Source organism: Dendrobium catenatum, unplaced genomic scaffold, assembly GCF_001605985.2.
Source record: "Dendrobium catenatum unplaced genomic scaffold, ASM160598v2 fragScaff_scaffold_1374, whole genome shotgun sequence".
Lineage (NCBI taxonomy): Eukaryota > Viridiplantae > Streptophyta > Magnoliopsida > Asparagales > Orchidaceae > Dendrobium > Dendrobium catenatum.
In genome coordinates this window covers 481103-498708 of record NW_021319836.1, presented here as the reverse complement: position 1 = coordinate 498708, position 17606 = coordinate 481103, and the positions used below count along the sequence as shown (strand labels likewise).

At 32.8% G+C, this 17606-nt stretch overlaps 1 protein-coding gene across 1 annotated transcript; it reads left to right on the top strand.

Annotated features, from left to right (window-relative positions):
* The first annotated feature begins 1783 nt into the window (after positions 1 to 1783).
* Positions 1784 to 5063, top strand: LOC110102420 (metal tolerance protein 1). Its single transcript, XM_020830756.2, has 2 exons — positions 1784 to 1917; positions 3788 to 5063. The coding sequence occupies exon 2, from the start codon at positions 3788 to 3790 to the stop codon at positions 4913 to 4915; it is 1128 nt and encodes a 375-aa protein (XP_020686415.1). The 5' UTR covers positions 1784 to 1917; the 3' UTR covers positions 4916 to 5063.
* The last annotated feature ends 12543 nt before the right edge of the window (positions 5064 to 17606 follow it).

Genomic DNA, 17606 nt, shown 5'->3' with positions numbered 1-17606 from the left:
CGAGCTTATCGAGCTTTGAGCTCGAGCCTACAATCGAGCTCGTATGAAAAACGAGCTCGAGTTCGAGCTCAACCCGACTCGAAAGCTTATCAAGCTACTCGATATAATTATTTATATATATAATAATACGCATCACATGCGTTGGTGCTTCTCAAACGAGGTCGATCTCAACTCTCAAGCTCGAGCTTTTCAAACGAGCGCTCGAGCTTGATATTTTCTGAACGAGTCGATCTCGAGCCCACTAATCTAGCTCGAGCTCGAGCTCATTAAGTATTAAACGAGTCAGGCTTGATAAGACAAATACTCGACTCGACTCCACTCGTTTACCCCCCTAGCTCCCGCTGCTAACCCGTCATTTCCACTTATAATGAAAACTTTGGATGCGTCGAATTTCGATGCATTTCAAAGCTGATCCAAATCAACCAAATGATCAAATTTTCCAATTGTTTCACCCTCTGCACGAATTGATAAACTTTGTTTTAAGCGATCTTCAATTAAATTTTATTTGGAATAATTTTTTGACTGTTTATATACTAAGAAAAGTAGTTAATAAAAAATAATATATCTTTGGCTGACAGTTTATTTAAGATTTCTTCTTTTTTAAAAAATATTTTAAAATTATAATTAAAAATATATTTTTTCAAAATGAAAAATATAAATACTCTAAGATTTTATTTGTAAAAATTTTATTATTTTTTAAAATAATTTTGAATACAAATTTTTTAAATCATAAGAAATCAATCTCAAACAAACCAAAATTAAATTGCACGATAGGTAGTTCATAAATTTATTTTTTGAAATATTATTTTAATTTAAAACCGAAAAACTCTTCTGCTTTTTTTAAAACTTTTGATTTTTGAACAAACTGGAAAAGTGGGCCCCACCACAAAGCAAAGCGAGAAAGCATCCTTCGAAGCGCTAACTTACCGTAGTAGAAAGGAAATAAAATTATTTCTCATTTTGGTGCCTTGAAAGTGCATACAGATGTCATGACGAAACGGTATCATGTGCTTTAAAATGTTATTGCTATAAAAAAAAATTTATAGAAAATAACTTTTGTTTTCCAAATAATAAAATAAAATAAAATGCATTTCATATCAAAATTATGAATAAATAAAAATTTGTCAAAGTTTTAAAAATAATAATTTTAATATTATTTATATAGACATTTATGTTAGGGGTGTCAATATTTGACCCGATCCAAAAACTTCGGGTTCGTGTTGACGTAGAAATCCAATATCAACACAATTTGATCTGTTACTAAGTAATTTAGGAGGGTTTTAAAAAATTGTTATGAAATAAGTAAATATTATTTTCAAAAAATAATAAATCAAGTTGTCCAAATTGAATTAAATTTGATTGATTTTCAAATGATTGAAGTAAATCTTATCTTAATTTAATTTAGATTTAAATTAATTGAATTGAATAAAAAAATTAGTTAAATATACTCGAAGTGAGTCTGGTTTGGGTTGACCCGAACCTACATTGGGTTCGATTTTGAAAAATCGACCCGTTAGAAAAAAAAGGGCCTGGTCATACAGTGCCGGTTCAGTTTCAGGTTGAACCTGAATCTCACTTGATTTTGACAACCCTAAATTTTGTTTTTATTTAGTTATTTTTATTATTTTTTACATCTGTAGTATAAAATAAAATATATAAAGACGGAATTATTTGGTTTTTTATTTCCTTGCAGGCTTGCACCATCCTATTTTTTAATTTTTAATGTTAAAGCTCTGTTCCAACGCCTCTATTCTCCCGCCTATATGCATCCGTGCCCCGTACTCCCACTTTCCTCTTTCCCTCTAAAAAGGAAAAATTTCCATTGCGGTTATAAGGACTCTCTCTCTCTCTTTCCCTTCTCCATATTCTTCTGCGAAAACAGAGCAGAGGCGCTCAGCTGGCCTTCGTTGTCGAGAGGTACCTAAAAAGATCTCTCTGTTTTTTTTTTCCTCTCATTGTGTTTCTTCTGAAAAGATTGGATCTTTTGCTGTTGCGATTTCTAGCTTGATTTTCCTTCGGTTTCATTCATTGTTTTATGAGTTGCATTTCTTCAAAGGTCTCTCTTTTTTTTTGGGAATTGCCTAGCTAGTCACATAAGGAGGAGAAGCAGGGTTACATGTAAGTGAGTGGTTCGTTACTCAAATTTTAGAACCATATTTATTATGAGAGTTTCCATAGTTGCGTGTTGTATTGCATCCCCTTCTTTCTATCTCGCCTCTCCATAGCCTTAGTTGAAGATGATTGTGCTTCTTCACCTTCGCCATAGTGAAAAACTTCGCCTCCCACTCTTCAATCTTTTCTTCTCCTCCTTTGTTGAAATTGAAGACTTATCCCCCTCTTTGATCTTGCTTTTCCACCTTGCGTCGAAGTTGAAGATGAAGAATCCCACATCTTCATAGAAGTTAAGCACCTAAGATCAATAGTAGGGTAAGGCTCTCTAACAAACACGAGAAATTATTACATCCAGTCAAAAACAGAACGGTCCGAATGTATACCGAGCAATACCGAGTGCTCAATACCGAGTTTTTGGTGATGTGGCACGTAGTTGTTGGCCTTGAAGGCGTTCAGTTGACCGGACGTAATAATTGCTCAAGTGAGTTCTAAATAGTCTAATTTATAACTATTATCCAGAAGCAGGCTTTAGCATCTTAAAAGTTTAGGTAGTCTAAAGGAAGAATGTTTTCTCGGCTTCTAATGCTCTAACACAACCTACTTTAATATTTCATCATACTTCATCCTATGATTTATTTAGTAGAGAATAGTAGAAATTATGTAATTCATACTAACAATCAATGATGAATAAAAATATGTTTATGATATGTCTGTGCTAATTTTTGCAAGGGAAATTTACATACATACCACTTTATATCATCCTATTTACATATCTAACACTCAAAAATTTAATATTACATACATACCATCCTATATTATTTTAATATCAAATATACCACTCATATTTCCTTCCTACCACTTATATATTTCATTTCTACCACTCATATTTTATATGAAATTGAACTATGGGTGGTATGTATGTAATATTAAAGTTAGGTGTTAAATATATAAATAGAGTAGTATAAAATGGTATGTATGTAAATCTCCCTTTTTGCAATTATGTCGTGTCGTGTATGTGTGCTTATGTCCCTGTTTGTGCTTCATAGTTCTTTGGACCCTATTTGGGGGGATTTATTATTCTGTACGGAGTCTTGAGGGCATTCGGAGACCAATAAAAATACGTCACGTCACCCCATTGCTCGGTACCAAGCTCAGTACCCCTCGATACCGCTGGGTGCCCGGCGCTTAACCGGACGGTTACCGTCCATTGTCCGCACAGAATAATAGCTCATATTGGTGGAAGGCTTATGAGATGAATTTTCTCACGTTACTTGCCTGTTCTGATTATCCTGAGTCAAAGAAAGCAGCTTAGGTTAAGAGCATTCATAAAATTTGTAATGTTGGTTATCCATGTTGTGATCCATGGAGAGGCCATCCAGCGGAAAAGGGTTTGAGAGAATTTGAAGAATTGAAAGAGGAGAAATAATGATCATCCACTATGAAAATGTTAGGTGACAAAATCTATTGGCAGAATCCTGAGTTAATTCATAAACTTTCAAGCAGGCACCTCCTGGTTTGAGGTAGGCTATTGTTGTAAGTGTTCAGCATTTCTCTAACCACATTTGCAAGGACAAATGAAGGATAAGGAGGGTTTGAGAGCCAGTAGGCCTTTGTATGGTATATTTGATTTTTTTGTCAATATTGATTCTCACATCTTCTTCCTCACACTCTGCAGATGGAACCACAGTGCTCGCAGCAATCTTCGATCACTGAAATTGGCGAAGCACCGCAAGTGGCTGAGCCAACCTCTGCAGACATCAAGACATGTGGAGGTTCTACCTGTGCTTTATCTAATTCAGTCAGGGAGTCAAAAGATGCAAAGGAGAGGTCAGCTTCTATAAGAAAGCTATTTATAGCAGTTCTTCTCTGCATGATCTTCATGTGCATAGAAGTTGTTGGAGGCATCAAAGCAAACAGCCTTGCAATTCTCACAGATGCAGCTCATCTCCTTTCCGATATCGCGGCTTTCGCCATTTCCTTGTTCTCCATTTGGGCAGCTGGATGGGAAGCAACTCCTCGTCAATCCTATGGATTTTACAGAATCGAAATTCTTGGTGCTTTGGTTTCCATCCAGCTTATATGGCTCCTAACTGGTATCATATTGTATGAGGCTGTAATGAGACTGATACATGGAACAAATTTAGTTCATGGCAAATTGATGTTCGCAGTTGCAGCCTTTGGCTTGTTTGTTAACATCATCATGGTCGTCTTGCTCGGCCATAATCATGACCATAGCCATAGCCATAGCCATAGCCATAGCCATGGCCATGGAGCTCACAGTGAACATCACAGCCACAGCATCGACATCAACATTACAGCTGAAAATGATGAGAGAAAATCGCAGCGACAGAAGAAGCAAAGCATTAATGTCCGAAGTGCCTATCTTCATGTGCTTGGCGACTCAATTCAGAGCATTGGGGTGATGGTTGGTGGCGTGATCATATGGTGCAAGCCGGAATGGAAGATGGTGGATCTGCTTTGCACACTATTGTTTTCATTGATTGTTCTGATCACCACGATCAACATGCTTCGTAACATACTGTCGGTGCTAATGGAAAGCACCCCGAGAGAGATCGACGCAACGAAGCTCGAGAAGGGAATGTGCGAAGTGGAGGGGGTGGTGGCGGTTCATGAGCTGCACATATGGGCTATCACCATTGGCAAAGTTTTGTTGGCTTGCCATGTTACAATCAAACCAGAAGCTAACTCTGAGGATGTTCTGGATCAGGTGATTGGGTATATCAGAAAGGAGTATAATATCAGTCATGTAACTATACAGGTTGAGAGGGAGAAGGCTCTTTAGTAGATAGAACAAGCAATTTCTGATAGCTTTTATGTATGGTTTGATTGTAAAGCCATTGATAGCAAAGTATGAGTAGAAAAAATTGAAGGTAGAGCTGGATATTTGTATGGAGACATTATATATTTAGATTTTAAAGAGTATTATTACACCTTACAGACCTTTTTTTTCTCAGTTATGTAGTTTAATTTTAGTGGTAATAGATCTGGTTGTGTGATTATGATATTGGGTGATCAAGTCTTTAAAAGAAGTGATGCTTTAGATATCTTGCGGTTAATGTTTAAAGCAATGGTGAAATAGAAGGAGATATTATTAGCAGAATTCAAGTTGGATGGTTGAAGTGGATAAATGTAATATTGGGTCTGTTTTGTGATAGAAAGTACCCCCTCAAAGCTAAGGGAAAATTTTATAAGTTGTTGAGATTTGCAATACTTTTTGATGCATAATGTTGACCATTAAAAGAAGCATAAAATTAAGTGTTGCAGAGATGAGGATGCTCGGGTGAATGAGTGATTTTACTGTTGGAGAAAATGGAAATTAGTATATACATGAAAAAGGTTGTAGTAGCTCTAGCGATAGATAAGATTAGAGAGTCATTTTAAATGGTTTGGTCACATAAACATGAGCTTTCCGATGATCCGATTAGGATAATAGATGTATTTGATACGGACTATTTTAAGAAAGACATATGGAGACTTAATAATGTTTGGTTAGAAAATATAAGAAATAATTTTTTCTTATTAAATTTAAATGATAAATTAACTCTTAATATGACATAATGGAGAAAAAAAGATTTATGTAGTTGATCTCTTGTAGTGGGATAGAGACTTATTGCAACTTGCATTTTTTTTGTTGATAAAACCCTAAATAAGGGTCTACGCATTAAATAAGTTGAAATCGCAATGTGAGAAGCTGAAAAACCTTACTAGGTTACAATAGATAGAATAAAAGCAAAAGCAGACCAAGCCCCAAAGAAGCAGCCAGAGAAGAAGCTTGGAAATCCTCAAAAATCTACAGAAAAATAGAGCATAAAAAATATCAAAATAAAACGTGAATGATACATCTAGCCACGAACAAGCCAGAAGAACAACAGAAGGAACAAAAGGGCTAATCAACAACCCAATAACCAAAAAGAAAAAAAAATAATATGCACCACCCCCACCACAACAATCAACCCACCAATAAAACAACAATTGCAAGCATTATGAGGAAGCTATAGATCTAGAAGCTTTGCCAATCGAGTATTTGAAATTTTGATCCCTCATTTTTTTTTTTAACTTTTCTTTTTCTTGCCAAAAGCAGCTGAAAAATAATTATTATTAACTGTAACAGCATTCAAATTGTTATCATCATAAAAATCCCCTCAACCATAATAATGGCATTTGACCGATCTTTGTTATCATGAGGCTTCCCCCCATCCAAATCAATAGGGGAAACAAGAATATTAATTATAGGTAACATATTAGAGACATTCAAACCATCTTGAGGAGAAGGAGAAGCATTAGTATGGACTGAAAGATTTCCCTGCCACCCCAAATCAACATCAATAGATAGCACTTTCCCATCACTTACACTTGCTCATTGCTCATTAGAATTCACATTAGGTGAAATAGCTAAATGATTACTTAAACTATTTGAAGCAAGAACAATTGCAGGTTTATCATCCATAGCATTAGTAATGCCCTTAGTAACCAAATTAACATTGGCATCAGATGGGTCGGCTACGTCACCAACATTAGTCAATATTGGATTCACAGCTATATTGTCAAGGTTTTCACAATTTTTAGAGGCACAATAGTAGAACACCCATTCGAACCAAAATCATTGGTAGTCATGTCACGAGCAATCACAAGGTGGTGTACATTCACGGTAGCATCATTTAAATGGGGGTGAAGACTACGACAATTCTCTTTTGAATGGCCCAGGGATTTGCAATACCGCAAAAAGGACCGGACTCCTTCATTTCAACTTATTGTATGTACCTGGATTTATTAGGACCAATCCACACGGACCACACCCTATCAGGGTAGTTTTTGGTGATATCAAGCTCAACTAGGACACGGACAACCAAAGTCCTTGAGCCAATGGAAGTACCATTATCGATTTTTAAGGGTTGGCCAAACAAACAACCCAATCCGCGAAGGATATCGGGAGAAAAAGGATGGGGTCATAGGTTAGGGGAAGAAACCCAGATCGGGATTACATAGGATTCCACATTAACATCGAAATAAGGTGATCACTTGAAAAGTTTCATATAGCAATTATTCACAAAATACGAACGCTGTGAAAAAATCTACTATAATCCTAATCATTAACCAATTTTATCAGCACATGCTTAGGATTCAAGACAGTAACAGAGAAATTGCCATTGAGTTTGAGGTTAAAGAAAAATCTATGAAATGAATCAAGTGTAGGTCTACGATTTGGAAATTTTCCAATAAAGCAAATTCTAATGGAGCCGCCAGAGCAATTATCTCCTCCTCCAAAATCCATAATGAAGGTAAACCATGATGGGTAGTGATTTTCAGTTCAGGAAAAGCCATTGGGGTAGAGGATTTGGATAAAGCATCTAAGAAAGATCATGATTTTGTTCGCCCATCCAAAAAACTTGGATCATTCAGCCGATTAACTGCCATCCCACCGTAGGAGCGGTCAAAGGGGGGAAATCAGGTGAAAGAATCCCAAAAGCCAGCCATAAATGTGAAGAGAAGATGTGTGGAAGAAGAGAAAAAACTTTTCTTAGCGTGATGACCGCATCGAGAGGCACAACGAGCAGAGCCGATGAAGCGATAGGACTCGAGGGAGGCGGCTAGGGCGAAGCTCTGAGTGAGCTGAAAATAATTCATCAATGATTGTTGTAACTTGCATTGTACAACAACAAATATATTATTATGATAAATTTGCATATTGGTTAAATTTTCAAGTGAAATTTTATTAAAAATATGACATGGGTAAAAAAGACATTCCCAATAAAAAATATATATATATACTTTTATTTTAATTTGATTGGACAAACATTCTACTATGTAAATAAAAAATCATCATCATAAAGTAGTTTATGTTTCAAGAAGGGTCGTGAAACATCAAAATTAAGTGGACGACCATCTCTCCAAATAGAAATTTTTATGAGATCATCTATGAATTATCAGAAGTCTTGATCAGGATTTTAGAATCTTTAATCCCAAGTTATTAATTTTGAAATCACTTAGGCATAAGAAGATCTGGAAAGAATGTGAAAGGGATAGCACTACATAAAATAGCTCATTTCTTACGGAAATAAATTCCTCACATATTCTGTCGGATTTTTCGGTGGATTAACGACGGACAATTTTTGATGAATTTTCCTACGAATTTCCGGCGGACTTTTTGATCGGCTTTCCAACAAAATTTTTGACGAAAATTAAATATTTCTAAAAAATGACTATAATAAATATTTATTTTATTAAATTAAGTTAAATAATTTAATAACTTATTGTCAAATAAAATTATTTATATTAACTATTATTAAATTAAATTAATTAAACTAATAATTAATAATTCATTGTTAAAATAAATTTATTAAATAACATTAAATTAATTAAATTTATGATTACTTTTTATATTTAATAACATATAATTTAAATATAATAAAAAATAGATGAAGCAATTTTGCCTTATCGGCGCGGTGGTTGGGAACTTGAGAGTGGGATGACCATGGTTTGAATCCCGTGGCAGACTATTTTGTGCCGGAATGACTTTTTCGAAGATTTTTTTATTTTGGCTAACATACGATTTTCCTGTAGTGTAGCACAAATATCTTAGCTAAATTTATCCAACTTAGACTTGTAATCATCCATGAATCATGATTTCCATTACATGAGCATGTTTTAGATAAATTTGTAGGCCTGTTCAGTTAAAATCGTGTCGCCAAATCTAGTTGAATTGTTGAGATAGTAAGTTACAGAAATTACCAAAATTTAAAATCTGTTATGCTTAGAACTTAAGGAAAAAAATCTTAAGATTTTTAGTCAGGCAATGGAGGGGTATATATATTTACAGTAGATATAAGTATTAATGACAGGAAAGATAAAAAAGTTTTTGTGTGTAGAAGTAAAGATTAGAGTTGGATCATCTCCTACGTACTATCATGATAAATTAATTTTTTGCCTTGATTTCAACATATATTAAATGATTTTAGAGACATCAAAGACAATACTAATTCTTGCATCACAAATATTGGAGTGTGCCTATACAACATATTCATGTGCCTATAAGGTATGTTTCGGTGGACAAATGTCATATGTTGGTGCATGCGAGCATGTTCTAGTGCTATAAGCATGAAATGAGTCATAAGGGGCCAAAAATTTTTTAGAGTCTATATGGAACCAGAGAAATCTGTTATGCTTAATTCTGCAATGAATTTCAGTTTATTCAATTGCTCAATATTATTATTTAAATTTTTGGATAACCGCCATGCTCTTATTTCTTTTGTCTAGCCCAACGCTTTATTATATTACATTTAAATATTCTAGAAAACATTTAATAAGAAAAGTGTTTAAAATTTTAGAACGGTGTTTGTGGCTTGTTGAGCTATTTTAGCTCATTATGGTTTTGCATTGTGTTTTCAAAGTCTGAGAAAGGGAAGGATCTTGTTGATTAGTAGTTTCAGAAATTGGATTTAAGTCTATAGGTATTTCTTTCATTTGGTTTTTGCATATATAGTCATTAAAAGTTTTATTATTCAAATTTTTAGCTTTTGTGTATAGTTATGTACTCCAATTGTGTATACATATTTTAATGATGAAATAAAAGAATTTTTATGGATGATTTTATTTCAATATTGTTGACCATTTTTTCACTCAAACCTTGGGTCAATGGGGTTGACTTAGTCAAATTGATCGAGCCAGGCCCCAAGGCCCCTCCCATTAAGTTTAATGGAGCAAACTAGGTCTGCTGAGTCCAGACCCAAGTCTGGGGTCAACCTGGTTGACCAAGTCAACATAATGATGCTTCACTAAAAGTTCTAATATATTTTTCTAATGCATGATGATAAAGTTATAGCTTATGCTTTTAGATAGTTGAAGCCACAAGAGATGAACTATCTAACACATGATTTGAAACTTGTTATTATGGTATTTGCCTTAAAGGTCTAGAGATACTACTTGTATGATGTTATGTATGAGATTTTAGTGATCATTAAAGTTTGAACTACATATTTACTCAGAAGGATTTGAATCTGAGGTAAAAGAGATGGTTTGAGTAAATTAAAGACTACAATATGACTATTCAATATCAATCTGATAAGGTTGATGTGGTAGTAGATGCTATGAGTAGGAAGTCTTTTAGATTTTCATGTATTCAACATCTAATGTGTCACTCTTCAAGATCTAAAGTGGAAGAATTTTTTTCTATTTCTCTTTTCATTCCTTTATTTCTTTCTTAATTTTAACAAAAGTCAAAAGTCATTTATAATCATTTTTTTAACATTTATAATCAAATATATTTAACATTTAGAGTTGATTAATTTTATTAAAAAAATATAATTCACATTACTCGAATCAATTTATATTTTACATCCAAAGTTCCAAAATGATATATAAAATAGCCTTCATAAGTTATAAAAGAATATACATAAACTAGAAAATTTGAAAGAGAATCAAATTAACATTACCACTTAGCCTCAAGCTGTAGGCTTCTTACATTTACTTAAAATTATATAAAACCACATAATAAGCGTAAAAGCGTAGAAAATAATTAAAATCTTACAACTAAAATTAATGCAAGATAAAAAAAAAAATAGTATGATATAAATCTTATAAAGAAATCTATAAATCAATATATGTTATTTGTATTAATTACTTGTATCAATCAACATTATGCCTTTATCATACAATCAATTTCATTTAGCCAAGTCACTCAATCATTCTCATCTATCAATTATACAATAGTAGCAGTTCTAGTATCCATATTTAGTAACAATAAATTGTAACAGTAATTCATATCAGTAATCAGTATTCTATTAGATATTCAGATGATGTTATCTTGCTCATGCACTTATGACTCCTAATCAGTGTACTTATAACTTCTCTTGAATCACATGAATCAACTACCCCGACTTCTTATAACCCAATCAGTCTCTAGCTCCTTATGACTCCAATTAATGAATTAATGAATCAATAAGTCTTAAAGGTATCAAATGAGGATCATCATTTAATATATCAAATATCAATCAATTCATCATGTCAGTCGGATCAATTCTGTACATTCTTTTAATCAAATCAATATCACATTTGCATATATATATATATATATATATATATATATCAGTCATACTAATTATTTCAGCACATATTATATTTCAGTATTATTATATCAAATTATAATACATCACTTTAACCCATTTTCAATATACATTTTTCCTAATCATTTCATAGAAATATTTATATACATGTTTATAGCTAACGAAAATATAATAAAATCATATCATATAGCTCATAATGATCAAGTCTATAATATATCAAAAGTTACGTAGTAAAAGCTTATAAAATTAGAAGATAATATATATTTTTTTTATAGATTTAGGAAAGATAAAATTTATAGAAACAAAATCATCGAAAACAGGACTTAGAGGATAGTTTCTTGTAATACTTAGAATAATATTTGTAAAAGGAACAACAGATAAAGAGACCCTAATGATCCTCTTTCTCTTTTCTCTCTCCTCTCTTCTTCCCCCCTTCTCCATCAATTTCTTTTAGTTTTTGGCTAAGTAAACAGTGAGGTAGGGATAGGGTGAAATAGCATAGATATTTAGAGTGAAATTTATATAAAAAATTGTTATTTGCCTAGCACCACGGTGCTCAGATCTAGCGCCGCAGTGCTACATTTCACGCGAATTCAAAATTTTTGTAGGATAAAGACACTATATATGACCTATAAGAACTTTTGAGGCTATATATTTTAAATTTTTGTGGCAGCTCGGAGGATTTTATTCGTTTGATCAAACTTGCTTATTGGTACTACCAAGCATAAGTATGGCTTCATATGAAGCTATGTATTGTAGGAAGTGTTGTACACCATTATCTTGGACACATGTGGGTGAAAGAAATTTGATTTGACCAGCCTTGGTTGATGACACTACTAATACAATTCATCTAATTATAGATAGATTAAAAGTTGTATAAAATAGGCAGCAATAGTATTTTGATGCTAAACATCAGGCTATAAAGTTTCAAGTAAGAGTTTTTGTATATGTAAAGATTAGCCCAATGAAAGACACACTACAAGAAAATAGGTAATTAGCGACCAACAAAATTGGTCGCTAAAAATGTCAATTTGGACGCTAAAGCAAATAGCGACCAAAAATATTTGGGTCACTGATTTGTCGCAGTAGCCTCGTCGCTGAGGCTTTTAGCGACCAAAAAATTTTTTTGGTTTCTAAATTAGCGACGACTGATTGGTATTGGTCGCTAAAATTGGACTTATTAGCGACCATTTTTTTAGACGCTAATAATATTTATTTGGATGCTATTTAGTAATTTTAATAATTAATTTTATTTATTACATTTTCCCTTTAGCGACCAAAATAAAAATTAGTCGCAAAATGATCAACCTAATAAATCACATGCCCCTATAAATTCATGAAATTTTGACATATATTTTTAGATATAAAAGTTATGATGAGGGTCGGATGCTGCCGCTCGTTTATTTTTTACTATTGCAAAAGCAAAATAGAGGTTGTTTTTCATTTTTGAAGAAGTTGCAAATAGTAACGGTTCAAGTAGATGATAGTCAGCACAAAGAGCGAGTCAACAGAAACAGAGAGAATAACAACAAAAAAAACAACTACCATATAAAACACAAGAAACAAAAGGCAAAAAAATCAACAATAACTAGCAACGCAACACCGGCAGTAAGCAAGCAAGGCAGAAGGAACAATTGCTATGGTTCTTGTAAAAGAGAAGGCAACTATAGTTTCAATACTTTGGGAAAATCGAAAGATGACATCTAATCCACTACTTAAAAAACTTCATTAAAAACAAAAAAGAACCCCCGTTTATTATATCAAATTAGATATGTTCAATCTACAAAATAATTCCAGCTGAATCATCTTAATCCTGAATTTTAAATTTGAAACAAATAAACTTTAATTCGACAATCCAACTTATGGGACCTTAATTTCTCACATATGATGTTTGGTTAATAATACAATCGTGTGTGTATACTCTTGATGATATCCTATTCAATCTCAATGATGAGATCCATGAATCACTACCACCAGCAGTATTGACCAAAAGATAGGACGATTGGCTTTTAACTAATTCGATCTTTTAATACATCCATAAGTTGATGCCCAACTTATGAAGGATGCTTCTTTTTGTAGTCTTCTAAGAAATGAATGCTCGGATTTAACATATCCTTCATGATATCATCCCCAAATCACATAGCTAATAAGCATGGAAACAGTAGGAAAAACTCAACTAGCAAGGTACAAATAACTAAGATGCTTATTATTTAAAATTTAAATTATCACTAAACTATTAAAAGCATCAACATGATGTCAAGTCATAATCTAAACAAATTACACCCATAGACTATTATAAGCATTAAAAATAAATGTATGCATATATAGCTCCACAGGATGCACAAATAATATCACGGGCAAAATATGCAGACCACAAGAAATAATCACTTCAAAATCTCAAGCAAAATGGCAACGGGAAGTCTTCAAGCCCAATAACAGCAGTTCTTGAACAAATTATCTAGTGTTTATTGCTCTGTACTTTCTTTTAAATTAAAGTCATACCTTAAATTTTTCTGAGTCAAAAAAATTGCACAACCAAATCCAATCATTTGGTCTCTCAGTAAGCTCTTTGTAAGGTTTCTTTCTTGCTAACACTCCACCACCAAGCTTTTTATAATCTATATAGGCCTTCGAGCGAAAATCAGAAAATCTCCTACTCATCGTGTGCATCACACAATCCTTCACATGTGAATCTTCAATGAATATATTAATCTTTACCTACAAAAATTTTTGCGTGAAATCATATTACAAAAAAAAAATTTAAAAATAAAAATTGAACAATCATTTCTTTCATATATTTTACAGAAACTATAAGTAAAATATTGAATGGGAATTGTCATGGGGTTTTATATAATACCCAACCAAACAAATATATTACTGAATTGGACAAAAAAACTACTAAACAAGAAAATTGCTTAAATGGTGGCTACTGTGTCACTTCTATCTTGCTTATGTTTGACTATAATTCTTGCATGAATTGTCTTTAAAACGTGACAAACCTATGTTGGAGGCAGATATGTGTCCAACACAAACTCAAAGGTCATTTTGAAGCACCCTTGCTTTAGAGATTGAGAATATTTATTAGTATTAGTGAAATCCCGATCTTATTGCATGTGTGAATTCTCATAGTTATGTTTCTCCGCAAGTGTAGGGAGAGAAGGATGATTTCTTTCTCTAATTCGTAGATTACCATGTTAGTGCTGCAGTCACTGCATTGACCCTCATAATATATTCCTTTTGGTTGGACTTCATCACCAAAGATGCTTTTTACAATAAGATTAAACGAGAATGAAAATAAAAAAACCAAAGGAAAAGCACACTTATTTCTGTGAACAAGATTAAATGAGAATTTTATCCTTCCAAGAAAACTAAAACCACCTGAGGAAAAGCAATGAAAAATAGAAATGGAGAAGATTAGGCAGAGATATATTGTCGCCTAAAGAAAAAAATCAGATGTCAGAAGAGAACAATGAAAAGCAAAAGTTAAAACTGAAAGCTTGTGAACTGAAAGAACAGACAAATTTAAGGCCCACCAAGAAGCCAGCTATCACAAATATAACTTCAAAGAAAAAAAGTTAAATAGAAATTTCCAGGTCACTCTCACTAGCCTATGAGGAAAGAAGTTAATTAGATTTATTTAGTTAAAAATAATAAAAGCACATATAGAATTAATAAGATAAATTCTTCCCACTCCTCTTCAGGCACAATTACTTGCCCCTATAACCAATTTGTAAATTAAAAACTAAATGGAAGGGCAGAATTAATAATTTTGAATAGCTAGCATATAAGAAGGAAAATAAATTGCAGAAGAGATGCTTACTCCAAAGCCAAGTGGGCCATAAGGGATCAAAACATGGGCAACTCAAGCTAAGTAGAAAAATAGATAAATAGAGTGTAAACTTTTTCTGTTCACCTGCGTCCACCAAATCCAACCTTGAAAAATATTAAATTTATATCATTGGAGTGACCCATCTGCTTCCATAATCTATTGCTCTAGCTGTAGAATTTCAAAGAAAGAATAATCTGATTCATATAAGTATAATTTTATAGAGAAGGCCAATGCTTTAGAAAAAAAAGTGATTTTTTATGCAAGATAGTTAATTGCCCCAAAAAGAGCTTCAAGCTTGCCCTTCACAACGGGATTACTCCTGCCTTACTTGCTGCAATCATCAAAACATCTGTAGAGAAGTAATTTACCTGATAACTGTTCTTTGAGGCTTTTAATCAAACATAATAAGTGCAAGGGTTTGATTACATCATTCTATAACTCACCCTTCCAGGATTCCTTTCTCAACAGTTTCTGAAGGACAAGCACACGATATTCAGTTTTATCAAATTATCAAAAGGTAAGATATTCAGTTTTATAAGACCTAGAATGAAATCCCCAATCTTATCTGTATTTTATAGCACCTGAAGCTGCCGATAGAACTTCAAAGATGCCAACATTTGTGATTCAACCATCCAACGTATATGATGCTTCGTCTTCTTGCTTTTACTGTGAATATTGGGTATACAAAGTGCTGATGAAGTGGATTGGTAATGAAAACGGATTGGAACGCCGAAATTGAAATGAATCACAATTGTGATTTGAGTGACTTTGTCGTTTCGCCTTCCACCGATCATGCTAGATGCGAGTAGACGAAGCAACGAAAACCGAAATAGAAAATGTTACTATGGAATTCTACTAATAAATAGATGTGGAAAAGAAGAACCGTTTTAATAGAAGTTGAAGAGGCTGAAATATTGAAGAAACCCTTCTGTGGAGACCCTATCGGCGGAGAAGACGGCGAACAGTGGGAAGTCTAGGGCAAACCGAAGAGCCTGAGCAAGAGAAATCGCGGTTTTGGATAGGAAGCGCAAAATCATGTACTCGATGGAGGGAATCTGAAGCGGGGTTTGAAAAGATTAAATATTTATTTTAATTTCATAAGCGTAATTAACTTACGTAATTAATTTATAAAATGTATGAAACCTCAAATAATGCTCATAATTACTCGATGGAAGGAATTTGAAGCGGGTTTTAAGAAGATTAAAAATATATTTTGTTGCAATTTCATAGGCGTCATTAATTTACCTAATTAATGTGCACAATTAAAATTAATTTCTAAATTTATTAATTACTTAAAATATAATGAATGGACCATATAATTTAAAAAAAAATAAAATGGATGGCTAAGATTTAAGTTGGAAGGAAATTCAAACGGATTTTATAATAGCAGTATAGATATAGATGTATTATGTATACAATTAAAAAGAATAATTAGTCACTAAAATGACATGCATATATTTGTGGAAAATAAATATCTTGACTTTTAGTGACAAAATTTGCAGCCAATTTTTCTTTTTGGTAGCTAATATCTAGATTCCTTATTATTTAGAGGCCACACTTACTTTTGGTCACTAAAAGATATCTTTAGCGACCAATTTTTTTTGTCTCTAAATTTTTTGTCGCTATTGACCCATTTTCTTGTAGTGACATTAGCTGGTTTGACAAAGAAAAAAGTTGTCCATGGTATGTTGGACTATTTGAAATTATTGAAAAAATTAGAAAGTATGCCTAGAAACTACAGTTACTGAATCATATGTTCGTACATGTCACTTTTGAGGAAATAGGAATCTGATTTTGAAAATAGAATATTTGTTGAAGGCATAGAGGTATGTTTGAATTTGAGCTATAGGGAACAACAAGAGAGAGTTCTAAGCCTATAATATTATAAAGTTAAGAAATGAGCATATTCCAATGAGTAAAGTCTAAAAAAATAGAACTAAAAGAGAAGCTACTTGAGAGAAAAAATCTTAAATGAGATAGTTGTGACTTAATTTATTTGTGATATGAGATCTGAGTTTTGAAATATCGAGGATAATATTTTTCAGATGAGGGGAGATTTGTGACACCTCCAGATTTAGCATTTGATTTAACATGTTCTGACTTGAATTAAAAAAATGTAATTCTAGCTTGATCAACTCTAAATTCCATTTATCTAACAACGACAATTAATGCTAGGGGTGTAAACGAGTCGAGTCGAGCTCAAGTCACCATGGCTTGAGTTTGAGCTTAAGGAATTAATCGAGTTTGAGATTGAGCTCGAGCTTTATTCTACGAGCTCGAGCCGGCTCACGAGGCTGCTCATTTATTAGAAAGAGAAAATGATTATGATTTAAGAAATTGCAATAATAAAATGATAAAAAATGAGAAATTATAAGAAAATTAATAATTTTTTTAATATAAGAAATTATAATATAATTTTTAAATATTTTTTACAACTTTGTTTTTAAAATTATGAATTATAATTATATTTTCTATTATTATTTTGGGCAAATTTTTAAAAGGAGCAGATTTCATAAAAGTTTTAGGGATAGGAGCAGAAAAAAAAAATAAATTTAAAAGGGAGCATATAAGTGAACAGGAATCAC

Excerpts from the sequence above, each read along its gene's own strand:
- LOC110102420 (XM_020830756.2), top strand. The coding sequence starts at position 3,788 with ATGGAACCACAGTGCTCGCAGCAATCTTCGATCACTGAAATTGGCGAA.